The following is a 20645-nucleotide window of genomic DNA, read 5'->3' as shown; positions in this document are numbered from 1 at the left end:
TTAAAATGACTGATATGTTATGATCTTCTTGTTTGTTTTGTCTCTAACACAGGTACACCTTCTTCAAGGTGCTTCCTGGAAATTATGACATCACTGCTTCCCATCCTTCATGGACTCTGGAGCAGGTTTGTAAAAACATTTTAACATGTATTTATTGTTTCTCTTGAGACACAACAGATATGTTTTATCTTATGTTGCGACGTCACAGTCTGTTTTATTTTAAGAGTGATCCAAGCTGAAATAATATTACTTACTTCAGCTTCTAATGGTGATGATGATGGTAGTGATGGTGGTGATGATGGTGATGATGATGTCATTCTGGCCATCACCATAACTGTGGCGACTTTTACTCTAGAGTTCCACCACGGCCCATGTTTCCAATGCCAACGGTGTGGCCGCTGACCATCTGGTGGTTGGAGGTTACGACGTCTCAGGAGAAGTTCGCAGTGATGGAGAACCAATGAAGGAGGTCACCTTCCTGCTGTACTCAGCCACTGTTAACAAAGAGGTAGGAGTCCAAACTTATGGTGTGATTTCTAACTAACCATGATGCCTTATGGCACTGTTTTTCCACCTAGAGGTCGCCAAGTGATCATTGAAGTAACTGATCCAACAAATTTACTGAATAAAATATATATATATTTTTTTTCAACTCTTTATTACTCTTTTAAAATTATGATTAAAAACATCACACACAGTCTTAAACAACTGTATTCTTTCACTTTCATGAATATTAATCCAGTTTAAATAAAATGCAGCATATAAAAGTATCTGAGCTGGTACATTTTGATTGACGGCTGCAATGACATGACACAAGTGATGGCTACTAAAATGCCTCTGGGGTCACCTGAAATTCTGGTGTCAAAATGTGGTCACGAGCCAAAAGAAGCTGAGGAACCACTGCATTATGGGAAATTTTGCCCCCACACTCCAACACATGGCATAGTTTTTGAAGTATGCAGTACCTCTGAGGTTATTATTGATTGATTGTTGACATAATAAGCAGATATTTGGGTAAAATATATAAAAAAATATATTTGCTTACACTTATCTATATGAGATGATTAAACTCTTGAAATAATAGCTACATTTAGAACAGATATTAAAATATTATAAAATGTAAAATGTATGAACTAGTTTGTCACAGTGTGTCAACAATGTACTAATTAAGTCAGTGACCTGTGTGTTATTCTTCCACAGGTCATCAGTGACTGTAACATGACTCCTGTGGACGGAGCAGATGCCGGAGACGACTCTTTGGTTTATCTGTGCAGCGTTCAGTCCAGGGAAGATGGAACTTTTACTTTTCCCTCTCTGGCCAGTGGAGCCTACACTGTGGTGCGTTTTCTACTGTCAGTGAGACAGAACGCGTTTTTGCTCAGCAGCAAGATCAATTTGCTGTCAGTGAAATACACAAATGTAATTTAATTGAACATTTTTAAATCCCCTGGTGCTGTGTTTTTGTTCATCTATTTATCCAACATTGTATTCAACTGCAACTTTATCTGCAATCCCACTGCTCTAACACCAGGGGGCTGAGTGCTCCTCTTAGATCATGTCGTGCTGCTGTCTAATGGGCCTGTTGTCTTTATTCACTGCTGTCTCTGAACATTTTACATGTGATGAAATGATGTGTATGGAACTCATGTGAACACATATTCAGCTGTTGGTTTCCATTCTGTGGTTGACTTCCTGCTGCTTTTACAATCTGTGCATCTCTCTCACTCGCTCGCCCTCTTTCTCTCACTCTTCTTCTCCCTCCCTCTCTCTCTCTTTCAGAAACACACACACTCATTTTACATGCAGGCCTTCTTCCAGCTAAATGCGCTGTCATTGAATTATATTATCTATAAATTAATACATTAATCCCCTCAGGTGCCTTTTTATAGAGGAGAAAGAATCACTTTTGATGTCGCTCCATCGAGGATGAATTTCAAGGTCGAGCACAACAGTTTAAAACTGGAGGTAAACTTTGATTTCTCCATGTTTTTCATTTCAGTTGGTACAACTAGGGGTTGTAAAAATTGTTGAATTACTGTTGTTAATTAAGTTTTGAAATTAATGAGAGTTTCAGCCACTGTATATATTCAATGACTGAATGACTAAAACCTATCAAGATACATTTTTGCTTTTACTTTTGTAGATTTTCTTGTTACTTTTTAGTCAAAACGTCAACCTGCATCAACCATTACCTGTGATTAATCATGATAAATAATTTATTTGCTAACTTTGTTGAAGAAGGTGGATTTGTTTATAATGTGGATTTAACAGTTTTTGGTGCTTGTCTTTGTGCAGCCCATCTTCAAGGTCATGGGCTTCTCCGTGACGGGCCGGGTCCTCAACAGTGTGGGAGGAGAGGGTGTCTCCGACGCCACTGTGTCCCTCAATAATCAGATCAAAGGTTATTACTACACAAATGAAATTTAACATTGTATTGTATTTATAGTAAAATTTGATGAAACCTCTTTGTGAATTCTTTCTGTCTTTACAGTTCTGAGTAAAGAAGACGGGTCCTTCCGGCTGGAGAACATGACAGCTGGTACTTACACCATTCGTGTCAACAAGGAGCTGATGTTCTTTGAGCCAATCACGGTGAAGATTGCCCCGAACACACCTCAACTTCCTGATGTCATCACAGCAGGGTACGTCCAGTTTGCTCCCTCACTCAGTCAGTCAGCTGTTGTCAGTGAACGTTGGTTCTCATCCCTTCCATTCATTTCTGTGTCTGGTCTAGTGCTGTCTCACAGCGTGCTGTCTCTTCACGTCTACTCATCTCTTATCTATCTCATCATGTCATGTTTTGCCTTGTTGTCTAGTTCTTGTCTGTCTCTAGTTGTGTCTCTTCTTGACCTGTTGATCCTCCTCTTTCCTCAACTTGCTTTTTCTCCTGTCTGTCCTTTACTCTGTAGACATGAGTGAAGGACAGGACAGGACTTTTCTATTGTCTTGTTGCGATCGATGACTGTGATGGTACTATTTCACCCTCCAGGTTCAGTGTCTGTGGTCAGATCTCCATCAGTCGTCTGCCTGAAGGCATGAAGCAGCAGGGTCGCTACAAAGTCACTCTGAGCCACCGGGGTCAGGTGAAGACGCTCAACAGGGTCATCGAGTCTGATCCCCAGGGGTCATTCTGTTTTCAGGCCAAACCTGGAGACTACAGCGTCCAAGTAAGACTTAAATCTTCTGCAGTTTCATTTTAACAAGTGGAGCCAGGACATATCAATAGTCTGGTCTGCACCAGTTCATAAATCCATTAAAAGCAAAGACACTGTCTGTGTTATCTTTGGTGAAACAGGACTGTCTGATAACAGGGTGAAATTAGAACACGTGTTGAATTACAAATCAAATCAGAGCATCTTTAATTCACTGGACTGTGAGACTCTGAATCCTCATTATATTAGCTGTCATTTACACTCACTGATTACAGTCACAGCTCCACAGTTCCAGCAGGTCCTGTTGAAATGACCTGAAATTTCTTCCAACCATTTGACTTTCAAACATCCTTCTCTAAGATGTTCTTGTTGAGCACAAGTATAAAAATATTCTACTGCGTAACTTTAATTTCTCCTCCACAAATTTTTTTAAAGGTCGCTCTTCCTGAGACAGAGGTCAAAGCTGGACTGGCTCTGCAGCCTCAAGCCCTCCACATCTCCCTAGTGGACCAGCCCCTCACTGACCTCCTCTTCACACAGTTCATGGCTTCAGTCTCCGGAAAAGTCTACTGCTTAGGTAACCGGCTCAGTTCTACTTGATAGCTCCACCTTCAGATAAAGAAAATCACTTATCACAGGTACGAAGAATTAAAATGTATCTAAAAAGAATGTCTAAATCCCTAAATTATTTTGAATAATATAATAAATCTGCCGTAATCAAAAGAGGCCTGCAGCCCACATGCGGCCCAGACACAACCTCAGAGTGACCCAGTCTCTGATCATTTAAGAAATTGTCCTGATGCCTATGTTTTGTCCACGTTTATAAGAGTTTAAATTCTTTTTAAAAATGTCCTTCACGAACATTGAGAACAGATCAAACGTGCAACGCATTTTGAACCAATCGTAACAATTCATGTGAATTGATTGACAGCCCTCTGTCAACGACACCACCTCACAGAAGTCCACAGTTCTGTGGTTGTCAGTTCCTACTGTCTGATGAGCTGACCTCTTCTCTTCTGGTTGACCTACAGCCTCCTGTGATGACCTCTCTGTCCTGCTGCAACCAGTGAGTCGACAAGGAGAGAGATGGACGGTGGCTCTGTCTGGCAGCAGCGAAATCCTCAGTTTCTCCTTTGACAACGTTCTGCCTGGAAAATACAAAGGTAAGAAGCAGAACTGTCTCTCAAGCATCAGCATGCACACAATAACACAGAGACATTAATTAAAGGTTTCATTTTAGTGTCTGGAATAATATTAGAACACAAAAGTTATACAAGTTTACAAGTTATACAAGTTTAACTCAAATCCCCCGTGACGGTCAACAGTTTTTCATTTTCAAGGAGTGGGTGACAGACAAGCTATCAATTATTACCATTGTCAGTATTTTATTTAATTTTTTTTTATTTAACTGTTTGTATGAAAAAAATGAAAGAAGTTTTTTATTATTTTGATTTACTATACTTTTATGTTTATGTGAGCTTATTCAATCATTTTATTCAATTTTCTTTTTTTTACTTTATTACAGCTGTCCTTCAGCAGGTGGCGCCCAAGGCAAAGCCTGGTCCAAAGTCATATTTTCCCCTTTATAACTTATAATATTAAAAGTTCTCATTAATAAGGGTACTTAGGATAGTATTTTTCCCTATCGTTGTAGAAGGGTCTTCAGTTAGTTGTTAAAATATACAAATTTCATTGTAATTTCATTGTTTTTTTTAATTTATTTTATGACCTAAATGCTCCTGTTAACTGGAGCACACAGTTAAAAATCTGAGCAGTGTGTTTGATAGTCGCAGCCTTGCACAGTGCTGACAGAACAGACTGGAGTTTTATTTTGACCTCCTTGCCTGGAGGAAGAAGCTGCAGCTGAGCTTCATTTTTTTTCTTCTTGCCTTTGAGGCCGAGCAGCCTCCTTGTCTAAAAAGGATCTTCATGATGTGTAACCTTCTGGTCAGCCACCTCCACCTGCTAACACTACTGTCCTCCAAGAAACTGAGCCTGCTGGAGGGCAGTTTAGTGCAAATGGAGGTGAAGATGAAGAATGTCTGTGAAAGGAGGTCACAACAGGCATTGTTGGCGTTGGTAGCTAGATAGAGGTGGGAACCATCTTACATCTACAGCTTCTTCTACTGATTTTTTTAATTTTTTATTAAGTAGAATCCCTGCCCATCATCTCACTCCTCCTGGGCCTCCATGACAGATTGAATAATTTTCTACATGTGTTTCCTTTTAACTTTAAACATCTTTTTGCTGACAGTGTCAGGCAGCTGTGGCTCAATGGGGGGCGGAGGAGAGGGAGGGGGTGAGGGAAGGAGAATGTCAGCAGTTCCCTCTCGGCTCCACCAGTCTAGGTACAATAGGTGCTGAAGTACGAGACACTGAAGCCTAAACTGCTGATTCTATTATGTGAATGATGTGTGATAGACTTACTTTTTCAGTGTCGACCATAAGCTTTTTTTCCCCCTTTCTCCTCTCAGTGAGTATTTCTCATGAGGAGTGGTGCTGGAAACACAAGTCCATGGAAGTGGAAGTTCTGGACTCTGATGTCCTGGGCGTGGAGTTCAGACAGATTGGTTACATCCTGCGCTGCTCACTGTCACATGCCATCACTTTGGTGAGCAGTCAATACCCAAGTTCAGTGGCAGTTGTTTTTTTTCTTTTACTGTTTTTATTCTGATCCCACTGTGGTTTGTTTCTCCTGCGCAGGAATTCTTCCAAGATGGCAGCAAACCTGAGAATGTGGGAATGTACAACCTGTCTAAGGGAGTGAACCGTTTCTGCCTCTCCAAACCCGGTGAGCTTCATCCTCTGCTCACCTCTCATTAGCTAAACATGGCATGATTTAGCATATTTGAAAAGACAACATCAGGCGTAACAGCCGTTCCCTGATGCATAGTCAGAGTTTTTTCAGCCAAGAGGTCTGTGTCAGACGCAGCTAAATATAAAACTGGAGCAAAGTCATTAATCAAGTGAAACTGTCTTGTCCAGGTGTTTACAAAGTCACCCCCCGCTCCTGCCACCAGTTTGAGCAGGACTTCTACATCTACGACACGTGAGCTTTCATTCATTTCTCTGATGAGAAGGTTCCTGCTTCTACACTTAGGTCACCAATGTTAAATGTCTCCTACAGCTCGGCCCCCAGCATCCTGACCCTCACCGCGGTACGACATCACATGACCGGTCTCATAACCACTGACAAGATCCTTGATGTCACTGTGACCATCAAGTGAGTCTTACTGCCCTGTAAGTTTTCTTTTTTACTTTAACTGTTGAGCACGAGTCTTTCTAAACTTCCTGGTTTTTCCTCTTTCCATCAGGTCGTCCATCGAAAGTGAGCCGGCACTCGTTCTGGGTCCACTGCGCAGCCTGGAAGAGCAGCGGCAGGAGCAGCAGCTGCAGGAGATCGAGGTACGTCGCCAGGAACGGGAGCGTCGAGCCGCAGAGGAAGACGGAGGAGCGAAGGATGACAGTCCGCCAATCCAGGAGAAGGCTGATGAACTGACGGGACCGTTCCACTACGAGTTCTCCTACTGGGCCAGGTCTGTGTTTTCACTGATGTTTGGTTGATAGTAAACTTTGCTTTACCCTTAAATGTCACATAAAAGTAAAAGATGTCCACATAGGTTTTTGACATGTACAGTGAAACAGAGCAGGCCTTTAATTGGATGGTTGGGGTTTGAATCCCAGCCATGGCAGGACTTTGGTGTATTGAGCAAGTTCCAAAAAAACATGCAGCCCACTGGTCTCGTGTGCCATGTGTCAATCACTAGGGTTTCTGGGAGAGGATTAAACATAGTGGCAAATAAAGGAAAAAGAACAAGGAGAAGAAGCCTTAGTCTTTGTAGTAAGATTATTTTTGGTTTGTTTTTTAGTGCTTGTACAGCACACCCACAGTGCAGGACTTCAGTGCCCCTCCAATTACAAATCCGACCACCAGTGAAGAGATAATTTCATTTGTTTTTATTCTATGAATAACGATGATAACATGACAACATGTTTGTACAGGGCTGGAGAGAAGATCACTGTGACTCCCTCCTCTAAGGAGCTGCTCTTCTACCCTCCAGAGGTGGAGGCCACCATCACTGGAGGTCAAATCTTTTTTTCCCTTGTTCTGATGTTGTCTGGCTTTTTTTATGTCAACAAAATCCGACAGTGAACCATAAAAAAACCTTCTTTGACAGAGTCGTGTCCAGGTCGGCTGGTGGACATCACAGGACGAGCGGGTCTTTTCCTCAAGGGCAAGGTCTCACCAGAGTTAGAAGGTGTGAAGATCTCCATCACAGAACGAGGATCAGCTGATCTGCTCATCACCGTGGCCACTGATGAGATGGGAGCATACAGGTAGGACGTCCCACTGACTCAACATAAAAAGAAAGGTTGGAGGGAACAACAAGATACAGTAGACAACACACAACACTGATGTCCACCTGGACTATGACAGGACTGTGGAATGAAAGTTTTGATAAATCTCAGATGTGCAGTTTTACATTTGTGATTTTGTCAAAGAAACAAACAATAGTCCACTCAAGTGTATTATTACTGCTGGTCAGGCATTTTTAACCAAAATATCTCCTTTTCAGTTTTTAATTTAATTAAATCTTTTGCTCTAGTGTGGGTCCACTGCACAGTGACCGTCAGTACAACATCAGCGCCAGCAAAGAAGGATTTGTTCTGAGTCCTGTTGAAGAATCCCAGGGAGACTTCAAGGCCTTCGCTCTGGCTGGTGTGACCTTCAAGGTAACAGTGACCTTCTGTCTGACATGAACTAGATGGCATCACATGTTAAACACATAGTGTATTTTTGATATGTTGATATGGACGCTACGTTTCCCATAGTATTTTTAACACAAAACATGTCTGTGTTTATATGTACCTATACTGTATGTGTATATATTTAATTGTACTGTATATGTACATATGTTTTTATGTATATGTGGATGTATTTATATAGTTTTATATTTATAGATATGCATATATATGTATATTTATACATCTAGTAGTGTGTATATATATATATGCAGAGTTGGAGAGTGAACCAGTATAAGGCCCATAATTTTATCCTGTCTCTTTTCTCTCAGATTAAATCAGAGGATGGTCAGCCTCTGTCTGGTGTCCTCTTGTCTCTGAGTGGAACCAACTTCAGGTCCAACCTTTTGACCCAGGACACTGGTCTTCTCACCTTTAACAACCTGGTACCGAACCAGAATTTTTTTTTTTTTTAACCTATTTATCCCAGTGTTGTCGAACATCAGTCTGGTGAAGCTGATTGTTTGTTAGCTTCAACCTCTGTTTAACTGAGGTGTATGGGTGTTTTAACTTTCCCACAGAGCCCAGGTCAGTACTACTTCAAGCCAATGATGAAGGAGTTCAGGTTTGAGCCGTCGTCTCAGATGATCTCTGTGGAGGAAGGTCAAAACCTCAGTATTGACATAAGTGGCATCAAGACTGCATACAGGTACTCAGTTATTCAACAGTTACATTAATCAGTTAGTCCATTAATTACAGAGGTTCTAAGTAGGTTTACATACTGTGTAAATATTCTGTGGTTCACACTGTGGACCAACTCAGCCTCTCTGTACTACTAGTAGGACAGACATTAAAATACAGATCTACTGTGTTCAGCTTAGACCAATATATGAACAAGAGAATTGAATCTTAATGAGATAATTGGGTGCTTTATCAGACATATACACACTGTTCAATGAAGTAGCACACACACACACACACACATATATATATACATACATATATACATACACATATACATATATATACATATACACACACACACACACCACAACTGCAGTCCCCACAAGGAAAGAGGATTCCCGTGTGTACCACTATAGGGAAACCAAGTACTATCAGTGCTTAATGAACCATAGTTTTAAAACAACTTATTTTGGTCTGTTTATTGTTCAGTAGAATATGGAGTTGTTCTAGTTTTTGAGAGTTTAGAGACATGAGTACCATATCTCCATTTTACTGCCTAACAGGGTCAACAGACTTCCAAGCATACCACTGGGGGGAGCTCAAGTAACCAGTGGTTCACATGCTGTAGTTTGAGAACCAAATTTTTAGGGGCAACAAGTAAATGGATGGTGTTTTCAGGATCATCTAACTTTCATTAGTCACCTTCAGAAGTGTCAAATGTCTCCATTAGGTCCACTTCTGGTCCGACCCGTCTTTATTTCTGGCTGTCGCAGTTTCTTATACTCTGAGCAGCCAGATTATCTGCTGTGTGGCTCCTACTTCTGGTCTGTGTAAAAAAAAAAAAAGAATTTCTTATCAGCATCATAATTCCATGACTTTGTCTCCTCCTCAGCTGCTACGGAGCAGTGCAGTCCCTGAGCGGAGATGCAGAGCGGGACGTGGCGGTGGAGGCTGTGGGTCAAGGAGAGTGCAGTCTCTACAGTGAGGACACAGTCACTGATGAGGAGGGACGCTTCAGACTCCGGGGTCTGCTGGTGAGGCCACGGGGAACTCTTCTAATCTTAATTAACTTCCTCAGGCTTTGGCGGTTAACGGTCAAAAAGAAGTTTTTACTTGCTTCAACTGTGTATTTTGACTGTACTTCTTGTAACTTTTCTGCCCTGAATCACTTGAATTAATGCTGTGTTTCCTTGTGTACAGCCTGGTTGCAAGTATTTGATTCAGCTCCGTGCAGAAGGGAACGATCACATAGAGAGAGCTTTACCTCAGCACAGGGCAGTGGAGGTGAGGATGGTGTTCAACACACTGCTATTGAATGTCAGTCTGAACTGTTTTTTTTTTTTTTACTGCAGTCACAGAATAATGAACTGGGAACATTGGTCACTTATTTTTTGAAGAGACTCCAGAAACACTGTGATAATGTTTCATCTTCAGCTCTAACATGCCGGCTTTTCTGTCTGCTGAACAAAAGCTGTGATGTCTCAGTCTCTAATTTGAGTCACACCTTCAGGACAGATCTGTGACACAGGACAGGAAATGTCTTATTATCACAGGGTGTACAACTGGTATGAAGCTCCTAGTTTTATTGGGTTTACATGATATAAAGTCTGTGTTTTTATTGTCCTTCAGGTTGGCAGCAGTGACATTGAAGGAGTCAACATCATTGCCTTCAGACAGATCAATCAGTTTGACCTGAGTGGAAACGTCATCACGTCTCCAGAACATCTACCAACATTATCAGTACTGTCTCTTCATGATGATGTCCAATGTTCTTCAACATTTGATATGATCTGTGTACTTTAGAGATTTCAGTTGGTGGGATTGAAATATCGCTGTCCTTTCTGTCTGTTCAGGTGAAGCTGTATAAGAGTGACAACCTAGACAACCCCATCAACACTGTCTCTCTGGGACAGTCGCTCTTCTTCCACTTCCCTCCTCTGGACAGGGACGGAGAAGTAACTGCCCTCATTTACTCGTCCTATGATCAGTCGTTGTTAGCAAACTGAAACCTTGGTTCACAGCAGTTTGTTTCTCTGTGTTTGGTCCAGGGCTACGTCCTGATGCTCCACTCCACACTGTCTCGCTCTCAGTTCGACTTCACTCTGCCTCAGATCTCCTTCACCTCCACAGGATACCACAAACACGTGACGCTCACCTTTAACCCCACTGTAAGACAGACTTATGGCAACGATGATGATGATGAAAACAAAACAACACAATGTAATTCCTGAGAAAAGCACTTTAAATATTAATCTGACCCTTCTTTTCGTCCCACTCCCAGCGTAAACTACCCGACCAGGACGTGGCCCAGGGATCTTACATTGCTCTGCCTCTTACTCTGCTGCTCCTGTTGGCAGCATACAATCATGAGAAGGTACAGTGACAGCGCCACCTGCAGCAGATATATCAGGGAAAGTTCTAAGCGACCATGGGAGGCGTCTCTGTCTGTGGTTGCAGTAACAGGAGAAGGGGATAGGGTCAGAGGCAGGCAAGTCTGCTGTGGCGCCCCCTGAAGGGTTTAGCAGGAAGAAAAAAGAGAAGTTGAAGATGTAGAGAAAGAGGTAGAATAGTAGGACAAAATTTCCTGGACATATAAATATCTGAAATCTGTCTGCTGCCGTGTTGTGCAGGTGATCCCGCTGCTGTTTCAGCTTGTGAACCGCGTTCAGGGAGTGAGGAACATGTCTCAAGTCAGCGGAGACAGTGCAGCCGTAGACGAGGCCAAACGTCAGGCCAAGAGACCGAAGGCCAGACGAACATGAGTGCAAACCAGGACTTGGCTCAGGCATCATCAGCGGAATAAGACACCAACACTGGCATTGACTCCATCAGCAGTTGGTGGTTAGAGGTTGGTGCTGCAAAGTCCAACAACAATCACTAAAACACACACACACATTGCCAAACAGCAGCACTGGACTGAGAGCTGACATTTTACACCTTGTTTTGTCTTTTTTTTTTCCGCCACACTTCTTTTTTCACGAAACACTTACAAACCTTAATTTATTAAATATTCAGCTAAGCTAACATCTCTTTAGTTTACGTTGTAAAATACCAGGATGAGTGTGATGTCAGTCTCTTTACGGAGCAGTAGGTTCAAGACAGAAATCTAACACGAACCTAAGAAAAGATCAGGGTCATTGGTGTAATAATAATTAAAAAAAAACAGTGAAAATATTTTGTTTTAATAAATCGTTTTTAAGGCTTGTTGTGAAAACATGCTGTTACAGTTTGTGGGAAACAAAAACATGAGAAATTCAAAAGTTTATGAACAGACAGAAAGTAAAACATTTTTGTAATGCCCCCTAATTATCTGAATTAATTTTTAGGTCTGAAACGTTTGTCTTAGATTACTCCACCAACTCCATTTCATGTGGCATCATATTTAAACAGTGACCACTGATGTGTCACTGCAGATTCATCTTCTTTATTGGAAACAAACAAGGATTTAGACAAAGATTTGAGCTGTAGTCAGGCATGTTACATACATGAGTGTTCACAGAAACACACTCCACTGATGCATTTTTTGATGAGCAGGACAAAGAATTGACTTCCTGTCAGTTTCTCTTTCACCCCAGGATGATGAAGATGATGATGAGGAGAGTGGACTTAATTAATTATTGATTAATTTATTGTGTGTCTAATCAGATGTTAATGTCATATATTAAAACTGTTTTTTTAAGGATTCTCTAGTTTAGTAGAAATCCCACACAGGAGAAAATCAGAAAAATGAGTTAAAAACAAGTAAAAAAGAAAATTTAATTTTGTTTTCAGGCTCAGCTCCTGGATGCACTGTAAAAAAAAAAATAGAGGCCAAATGTGCTCAGGATTATGTGCTGACATTCACTGAGACATGAAAAGGCCAAAGACTGTGAACTACGTTAAAGGTTATTCCAATTATTCCTCATTTCTGGGAAAGTGATTTTTTTTGCAGGGGGTGGGGGGTGGGGGGGTGATTGTCATTTGGTCAGAATCTGTTTGTTTGTTGTTTTTGAGATAAATAAAGTTTAACCAGAAAGAACATGACTGTTTATACTCTAGGGGGCAGTGTAATGCATGATTTGAGTATTCAAAAATGAGGGAAAAGAGCTAAAGATCTTTTTTTTCACAAGGAACAAAAGTGTATTGTGGATTTTTAATTAAACATTAGCAGCAAATGGGAATTAAATGATGGAAATTTAAAAAATGATCAAAATGATCTCATTATGTTCATTCACCAGCATAAAAGATATATTTCATCAGCTGTTCTGGACAGTTAATAATGTCAAGACCAAAGGAATGTTTGTTAAAAAGAAGTTAAAGACTGAAGAGCTCAGCAGAAAGAACTCAATCCTTAAATGGGGAAAGGACTCGGGAATATATATACAGTACTGTATATATGGTTATATATACAGTCTATGTATGTGTATATATATATATACGTATATATTATATATATGTATACATATATAAATACATTTAGACCACTAAACATACATATGTGTGTGCATACATGTCCGTCTATATGTAAATAATGCTAATGTTTTTCATGGTCATATAAATGTATAGCTAGACAGATAGATATGTTTGAAAACGTGGACCTAACAGGCCACATTTGTGTTGGTGTAGGCCACGTCTGGGTGTGTGGGCTTCACAGAAGTGTGTCCTACAGCAAATACTGTCTTAATGAGTTTTGTTGCACAAAGGCCAAATCCAGCTTAGGCTGCAAAGGCTGATAAGGCCCTGCAAAAATCACTGTGGAACATTGTTAGGTCAGCAGGGCTAAATATAGATATACTTGCCTTTATATAACTTTATAGACAAAAAAACTAATGCAAGTGTTCAGTCTGCAAAAATGGTACAAGTCTTATCAGTGTCTGCTGTTGTTCTGACCAATCACATTTACCCACCGTTACCACAGCAGCAGCAGCAGCACTGAGGTGTGTAATAAATACTGGTACAATCACAGTACACAATGTTGTCACAGCATTTGCTGTGGACCCGACCGTGAACATGAAGGATTTTTGGCCGTCTGCAAAATATGTTTTTATTTGCCTTATCATTTTCAGAGCATGTTTCTGGGTTACCTTGGTTTTTCTCTGGTCAGATTTTGTTATTTAGACTAACCTTAAGTTATATTGTTAGCTAATGTTGAGGTACCTAAGCATATATGTATACACACACACACACACACACACATATATATATATATATATATAAAATGTGTGTATGTATGTACATGTATGTATATATGTATACTGTATATATATATATATATATATATATATACGTATATACAGTATATGTGTGTGCAAATATATGTAAATAAATATATATTTATATATATTGTAGCCAATACACTTTAAGATCATTTTTGTGATCAATCTGTGCTAACTTGGACTCCATTGCTTCGTTGCTTCTTTGGCCTTTCTGGGTGCCGCTGCTTTTCACCACATTAATTATCACATTTCTCCAACCCTTAGTGTGATTCTCTGTAAACAGGATTATTATAACTGCTGCTCCCAGAGCTCAGTCTGTTTCTCCTTCAAACAGTCGTTCAGGCTTCTCTGTCCTCAGCAACATGTGGATTTATGGAAGCGTTTAAAACCAGGTCTGCACAGGAAAAAAAAGATCCATAATGTACCAAAACTTTCACATCAATCTACACTGCGGTACTTTTCTGGGGGAGGAAGACACAGTCTGCTGCATTTGGAAAAAAACATTGTCCCTTGACATCACCCCTCTCCATTCATATCAGCCCAAACTCCAGTGGCATGAAGCCCAGGCTGAGTCACCTCTACCAGTCATATTGCATTGGCCAGAACACAAGTCATTGTACTGTAGACGGAGGGGAGAGGAAGAGATGTGGAGGGAGGGGCAGCACACAGACACACATACACTGTCTGTGGCTCACTAATAGCAGACATTTGATGAGAAGGCCAGTGAGGAGGAAAGGAATTAAATATTCATTGGCGACGATGACAAGTTGGGCTGCGACGAAGAGGATGTGGAACAGAATCTAAGGCAGCTTTTTGTGGGCGATGAAAACCAGCGTGAATGTTCCCGTGTGGGCAGACAAACGCTAAGAGTTGGCCTTTAACACTTTTTTTTGTTGTTGTTTTTTTTACTATTCACAGCTTAAACCAGTGGTTCTGGATCTTTTGGATCTCCCTCTCCCGGGTGAGGTGAAACTAAACATCTGTCTCTCCCAGTACAACCTGTCTGATCAATGTTAAAACACAGCAGCACAGACCTACACTGTTCAGACCAGCGTGTGAAGAAGAGAATGTATTTTTAACCAAGATTTTAAGACTATTTTTCAGACAGCACTACACTGTCCACTCTCTTTTTAACAAATTCCCAAACCTGCAGTGTTTCATGTACCTCTAATAGAAAAAATACTCAAATGTACCAATAGAGGGAGCCTAAGTGGTATGTATACCACAGTTTGAGAACTACCAAATTAAAGCTGGCTTAAATGAATATTTACCCTGTTACCTATTATTCATTATGCATTATTATGCTGGGTTTTTTAATTTATTTTTATTTTATTTTTTTACTTTAATCTCGTTTTGTTCATTATGTTCATTGGCCAAACTTCCTCTACTGCTTGTGCTAAACATTTAATTGTCTGAAAACATATGAAAACGTACTTATTTAAATTATAAGATTTTTTAAGGTCTTCATGTGCTTTGTTAAAACCATATGACACCATGATGACACAGCAGCTCCTCCTCGTCACCATCATCATTGTTGAATGATGAACAATAATTATTTTTTTCGCTCTGTTTTTTTCCCCCAGAGATTTAGCAGCTCTGAAGTAAAACTGAGACCAGTCCAGCATTTAAATCAAACGTCTGTCTCTGTGAGTCAGAGTGGAGACATTTCTGCGGAGACACCAGAGAGAGGGGGGAGGAGAGGTGAGAGGAGAGGAGAGGGAGGTGGTAGTGACATGCAACGACAGTTGTCCCCGACTGAACTTGAAATGTAGGTGTTGTTTTCAGTTCTGCACAGCAGATAATTAAGAACAGACAGGTTTGATTAAAAGTACAAGGACACGGAAAACCGATGGAAGTCAAAAAGTTTTAAGACAAATTAAAATCTTTGTCTTCTTTATGTCAGTCTGCTCTCTTCCCCAGTGGTGTTTCCATCAGAGAATTTTTTTCTCTGTAGAATTCTAAAGGATGACCTTTGACATCAGGTCACGACCAGCTTCTTGATCTGGTATGTGGACAGAAATTCACTTCTTATAAATGTGTTTTCAGTTTTTACCGGAAATGAAAAGACAGGTAAGTTGAAATATGACTCTGCTTCTTTCTATCAGGCTTGTGATTTGATGGTTGCTAGTTTAAATCCCCCTTTTTTTCCCCTCCAGGGGCGGGTGTCTATTTTATTGATTCAGCGTCTTCACTCGTTATGGTGAGTCAAAAATATTCACTGTTTCACTGGTGCTTTAAATGCAGAAGTCAAATTTTATTCTGTTGTTAAACCATTTCTTCTCTAAATATTTAACGTTGAGTTCATCAATTTTTAAAGATATTTTTTTTTTCAAATTTTTTTTTTTTCCATTGAACGCCCCAACGTACTGGCAATGTTCTGTTTTTATATTCCGGCCTTGGTGAGTTCTTCTGCAGCCGTGAACATACAAACACACTCCTCGTGTTATCTGCCAGTCCACAAATTTCACACCAGTGCCCCCTGGATTTCCATTCTTCTGTTTGTGAACAGGTTGAGAAGGTGAAGTCACCTCACCCTTTTAAGTCCTGTCCAAACTTTCAGAGGGTCTCAGTGACCCGGCCACTGGGCCTGAAGCACTCCTCCACTTAGGACCACCTGGATGGCTGTAGCCCGTCCGTGTGGCTTTGAAAGATTTTTGAGTGCACAGTGATAAAAGCTCAGACATCAGAGTAATAAAAGGCTGTCAGGCTGTGAGGGAGATGAAGTCTCTCCCCCTACTCCTCTCCATCCATCTCCCTTTGTCTTCCGGCTCCTCTCCATTCCGTCAATGCTTTCCTCAGCTCACTGTTCCGATGCACTGGTGCCACAGTCTATACTGTGATCTGTGTGGTCAATGGAGCCTGACAGGAGGGAGAGGAAGAGTGTCACAGTAGAGGGGGAGGGAGGGGAGGCGTTATGTGGTGTGTGAGGGAGAAGTTGATCAGATTTAAGTTACACGAGTCCTTGAACAAAGTCACAGCGTGGAGGACAGCAGGTGGAGCTGTGGCTGCTGTCGCCCCCGCTCCCCCGGAGGAGGTCTGGTCCAGCGAGCCTCCGTTGGCTGGGACCTCCCCTCAGTCCATCAGCAGGATCAGCTGTGAATGTTAATGTAAACATTAGCTTGCAGCGTTAACAGTATTGATTATTGCTCAACTCCTTGTTACAGCTGCCCTTCCAGAGCGAGCGTGGGCCTGAATTAATCTAGACTGAAGACAGCGGTGGGAATATTAAGAGTTCTGGTGTGAAAAGGTCCGGGTGTGAAGAAAACTCTGCTTTTAAAGGACTAGTACTAGGTTTTAGAGTGTTAGAGTGAACAGTTGACCTAATCCTGCAGGGGTTTGAAGGTGAGTGTGACTGGATGCCTGTTAGATTCTCTGATGGTGTTTCTAACAGTCAGACTACAGGATAGTGTAGTTAGACTTGGGCTAAAAAAAGTGATCAGACAGTACTGCAGCTGACCACTATGTGTCACACTGGAGTTCCACATCTGTCCAGTGCAGTGATGAATGTTCAGAGTGTGGGCGAGACTCCATTTTCATGAGGTTTGTTTTAGTGATGGTGAAGGCTCAGCTTGGACCACACATCAAACCAGACACGATGTCACGTCTGGACTCGGAGTCGGTGATGAGCACATCTGTCACCGTCGTCCCATCGAGGCCGGCGTTTGAGATCTATAAATACATCGTGGCTTTTTGAAAAATCCCATCTTTCAGGATGATGGAGGATAATGAAAGGGGGAGGAAAGGCGGGATTAAAGTTTTCCACGTCTCACCCTTCACACTCTGCCGAGCAGTGGTTGGAGGACGGGGGTGAGGATGATGATGCTGCCACCAGATAACACACACACACACGTGTTCTGATAAGGTGGAGAGAAGTGGTTTTCAGATTAATTAGATTAATTAAACAGGGAAACAGTCGGAAAGGTGAGAACATGAGAGGGGTTGTGTTCTCATTTAATTTGATAGGTGAGCTGTGAACACCATCAGGAGGGGCGGTAGTGAGGGCGTGTGTGTGTTCCCGGTATAGCTATACCTGTGGGGACACTTGTCTATAGATTGGATGTGATTATGTTTGATTAGATGAAATGAAACCTTTGTCTGTCCAACATGTCTGTCAGGACAGTTTGGAGGTCTCCACTGGGTGAGACAGTATTTGGAGTCTCAAATTAGGATTACTGTTAAAGTCACATGAGAGTAAGGAATAAGATTAGACCTGAGGAGCTAAAGAAAGTTTATGTGGAGTACTTACTAAAGTGTTCGTGTGTACCTACCCAACCCAAAAGGACACCTGGTCCTTCCCAGAAACTGATAGCAGGATAGTAAAAAGGTTATATAATCTAATAATTTATGATACTTCATTTGTAAAATTACAATGTTTATATTTTTAAACCAAGTGCTTTTCGTCCATAATCTCAGTGTACATCCTCTTATTATTTCTTGAACACACAGTTAATCCATGTTATTTTAACAGACTGCAGGAACACCTCAAGCTTCAAATATCAAATACTTCTACCTGCTGTTATTTGTCTCCCTCTCTGAGTAACGTACCAGAAAACCTTTTTTTGTCTTCCTTTGTCTCATTTTTGTGACCAAATCCTTCCATCGCAGCCTTCCGTTTGTCCTAACATGTCCTGTCTCCCCCCAACACTGGTCTCTATCCTCTGACTCTGTGTGTGAATAATACATGATCAGCCTCTCAGGTTCTGGACATGGAGTCAGAATAAGGTTCTTGGTCTGCTCTGTTTCTCCTCCTGCTCCACTCCTGGGACCTGGGCTGGTCAGAGTGGAATACTGAGCGACCACATATTCCACTCATCATCAGGGATTCATGATTCAGGATGTTTATTTTCAAATTCACGGTAAAAATACACAGTGGTTCAACAGTGCAATGAAAGTCTGACTTTTTCCTCCTGTGTACCAAGTATAAAGAATGTCTAATTTTACAACAAAAAATCTGTTAGAATTGTAGAGTGTGTAATGATTTGTGCAACAGATAAATACTTTTAGTGCTGTAATTACTGCAGTGTTTCCCGACCATTTTCTGAGCCAAACAACACGGTGCAGCAAGATAAAAGAGTCACAAAACGTATATGTAACGAATTATATGATCTTTTAGTTTCAATTCACTCAATTTACTGACTCAATGTGCAACATGGTCCTGTTTAACTGAACTCAAAATGGATGTACTTGTAGCAATTGAAGAAAGACACTCATGAATTTTCTTAATTTGTTTTTGTAGCCATGTGCTGCCATCTCGTGGAAACGTGCTCAGTTGTTTTGCCTGTCACTGTTGCAGAATCAACAAAGATTAAATATGTTAATTTGGCTAATTTTACAGGGTACACTGTAGTCCATTTATAATGAACCATTAAACCAAATCTCTTCCTATTTGTTAGTCTGGACTGTTGCAGGGAGCTGGAGGAACTCCTGACACACACAGGGAGAACAGGAGAACCAACCTACCTCCACCACGTGGTCAACGTGACATCATAATTGGGACAAATGGGAGGGAGGTTCCTCTCTAATTGATGACCTCATCGCTGATGTCTCCCCCGTCATTATCAGTCGACTCCCATTCTGCAACTCCGGGGTCACGGGGTGACCTCTGCTTCTGTACAGAGCAGCATTCAACTGATCCAAGCCCAGCCGACCACCGTATGCTGTGCTAGCTGTCATCTGTCAGATGCCAGGTTGGACACACACACAAACACACACACATTTCAAAGGGACACATGGTCTTTGAAAGCACACACTGCCACCAGCTGCTGTTTGATGATACAAACAGAGAACAGGTTGGTCACGGACGCAGCCGTGGAGCAGTCAGGAGTGTCAGGTTGTCTGAGATCATTATCAGTGAACCTGGCCGAGCCTCTGTACTTCCACTTTGTGAGCTGTCTGGACCTTCTTCAGGAGAAGGGTTTGAAGGAAAAGATTCAATAATTCATAGAACATCATGTCCCATAAGTCTCCAGGTGATAATGATGTCCGACCTTGGGGCGGCTTTTCAAATCTTCATCTAGTTAGGTTTCTGTGCATTTGGAGTATCAGCAGGTACGTATGTATTCGTGATTAATCACGATTATTCATGATTAATCATGATAAATTGAGAATCCCAAACATGACAACAAAAAAGCTGGAACAAGAAGTCAAGTAACAGCCAATAATTAATTAAAATCACAATCAAAAATATTACATCATAAAAATACTGTATATCAAAACAATGGAGAAGAGTTGCTGTGTGTTTCAATACAGAGTCCAGTGAATAAAAAATGTTATTATTATTATTATTATTTGATTTTCTATTTCTCTGTGGGTTTGCAGTATCGCCCTCTCCGACAGATGGCGCCGTAGAGGACAGTCTATGCAACCAAAGCCAACAGTCAACCTTAAATCTGGTTTTGAAATGTTTTTGGATGCAGGTGTTTGAACCAGAGATCTTCATGCTGAAAGGCAAGAGCTCCACTCCCTTGTTACGTATGCATATTGATTGATTGATTCATTCATTCATTCATTCATTCATTGATTTGAAGTACACAAAGTTTAGTCTGGATTTTATTCAATTACAAATATTAACTTCCCTTTGATTATTTCCACTGACATCTCTGATTTTCAAACACATTACTTTCATATCAAACTTTTACACTTTTATTACAATATACTCAACAGGAAGTTAGAGAGGCGTCATTAGTGACAACCCATTCATATGGTCTCGTATGTTAACACCCCACACTCAACTCCACGTCCACTCGCTCATGCACCTACAGCTCGTCCACTTGGTTGCCGTAGCATGCGCTCAGGGACGGAGGAGCCGTCCCCAAACGTGGCGTTGGACATTATCATTATGCAAGTGTCTCAATCTCAGCAACCTCTGAGC

The 20645-nt window shown here is 41.2% G+C and overlaps 1 protein-coding gene and 1 long non-coding RNA gene across 2 annotated transcripts in view; both read left to right on the top strand.

Annotated features, from left to right (window-relative positions):
* nomo (nodal modulator) overlaps positions 1-12762 on the top strand; it is a 14811-nt gene extending 2049 nt beyond the window's left edge. The window contains exons 6-31 of the mRNA XM_017035383.2: positions 53-125; positions 356-508; positions 1201-1338; positions 1876-1965; positions 2296-2401; positions 2492-2642; positions 2990-3167; positions 3588-3729; positions 4184-4315; positions 5627-5763; positions 5856-5943; positions 6138-6201; positions 6280-6375; positions 6467-6688; positions 7155-7237; positions 7331-7490; positions 7760-7886; positions 8228-8341; positions 8477-8604; positions 9472-9613; positions 9780-9863; positions 10209-10319; positions 10433-10534; positions 10628-10747; positions 10861-10953; positions 11210-12762. Coding sequence (XP_016890872.1) covers positions 53-125; positions 356-508; positions 1201-1338; positions 1876-1965; positions 2296-2401; positions 2492-2642; positions 2990-3167; positions 3588-3729; positions 4184-4315; positions 5627-5763; positions 5856-5943; positions 6138-6201; positions 6280-6375; positions 6467-6688; positions 7155-7237; positions 7331-7490; positions 7760-7886; positions 8228-8341; positions 8477-8604; positions 9472-9613; positions 9780-9863; positions 10209-10319; positions 10433-10534; positions 10628-10747; positions 10861-10953; positions 11210-11341 — 3166 coding nt within the window. The 3' untranslated portion in view covers positions 11342-12762. The remainder of the gene's footprint in view (positions 1-52; positions 126-355; positions 509-1200; positions 1339-1875; positions 1966-2295; positions 2402-2491; positions 2643-2989; positions 3168-3587; positions 3730-4183; positions 4316-5626; positions 5764-5855; positions 5944-6137; positions 6202-6279; positions 6376-6466; positions 6689-7154; positions 7238-7330; positions 7491-7759; positions 7887-8227; positions 8342-8476; positions 8605-9471; positions 9614-9779; positions 9864-10208; positions 10320-10432; positions 10535-10627; positions 10748-10860; positions 10954-11209) is intronic.
* Positions 12763-13931: 1169 nt separating this feature from the next.
* On the top strand, positions 13932-20533 carry LOC112487520 (uncharacterized). Its single transcript, XR_003050674.1, has 3 exons — positions 13932-14735; positions 15358-18630; positions 19168-20533. It is a non-coding gene; the product is annotated as an uncharacterized LOC112487520 (long non-coding RNA).
* The last annotated feature ends 112 nt before the right edge of the window (positions 20534-20645 follow it).

The sequence above is a fragment of the Cynoglossus semilaevis genome, chromosome 9, assembly GCF_000523025.1.
Source record: "Cynoglossus semilaevis isolate Cse_v1.0 chromosome 9, Cse_v1.0, whole genome shotgun sequence".
Lineage (NCBI taxonomy): Eukaryota > Metazoa > Chordata > Actinopteri > Pleuronectiformes > Cynoglossidae > Cynoglossus > Cynoglossus semilaevis.
Note: the sequence above shows the minus strand (reverse complement) of the source record. Positions and strands in the feature narration are given on the sequence as shown.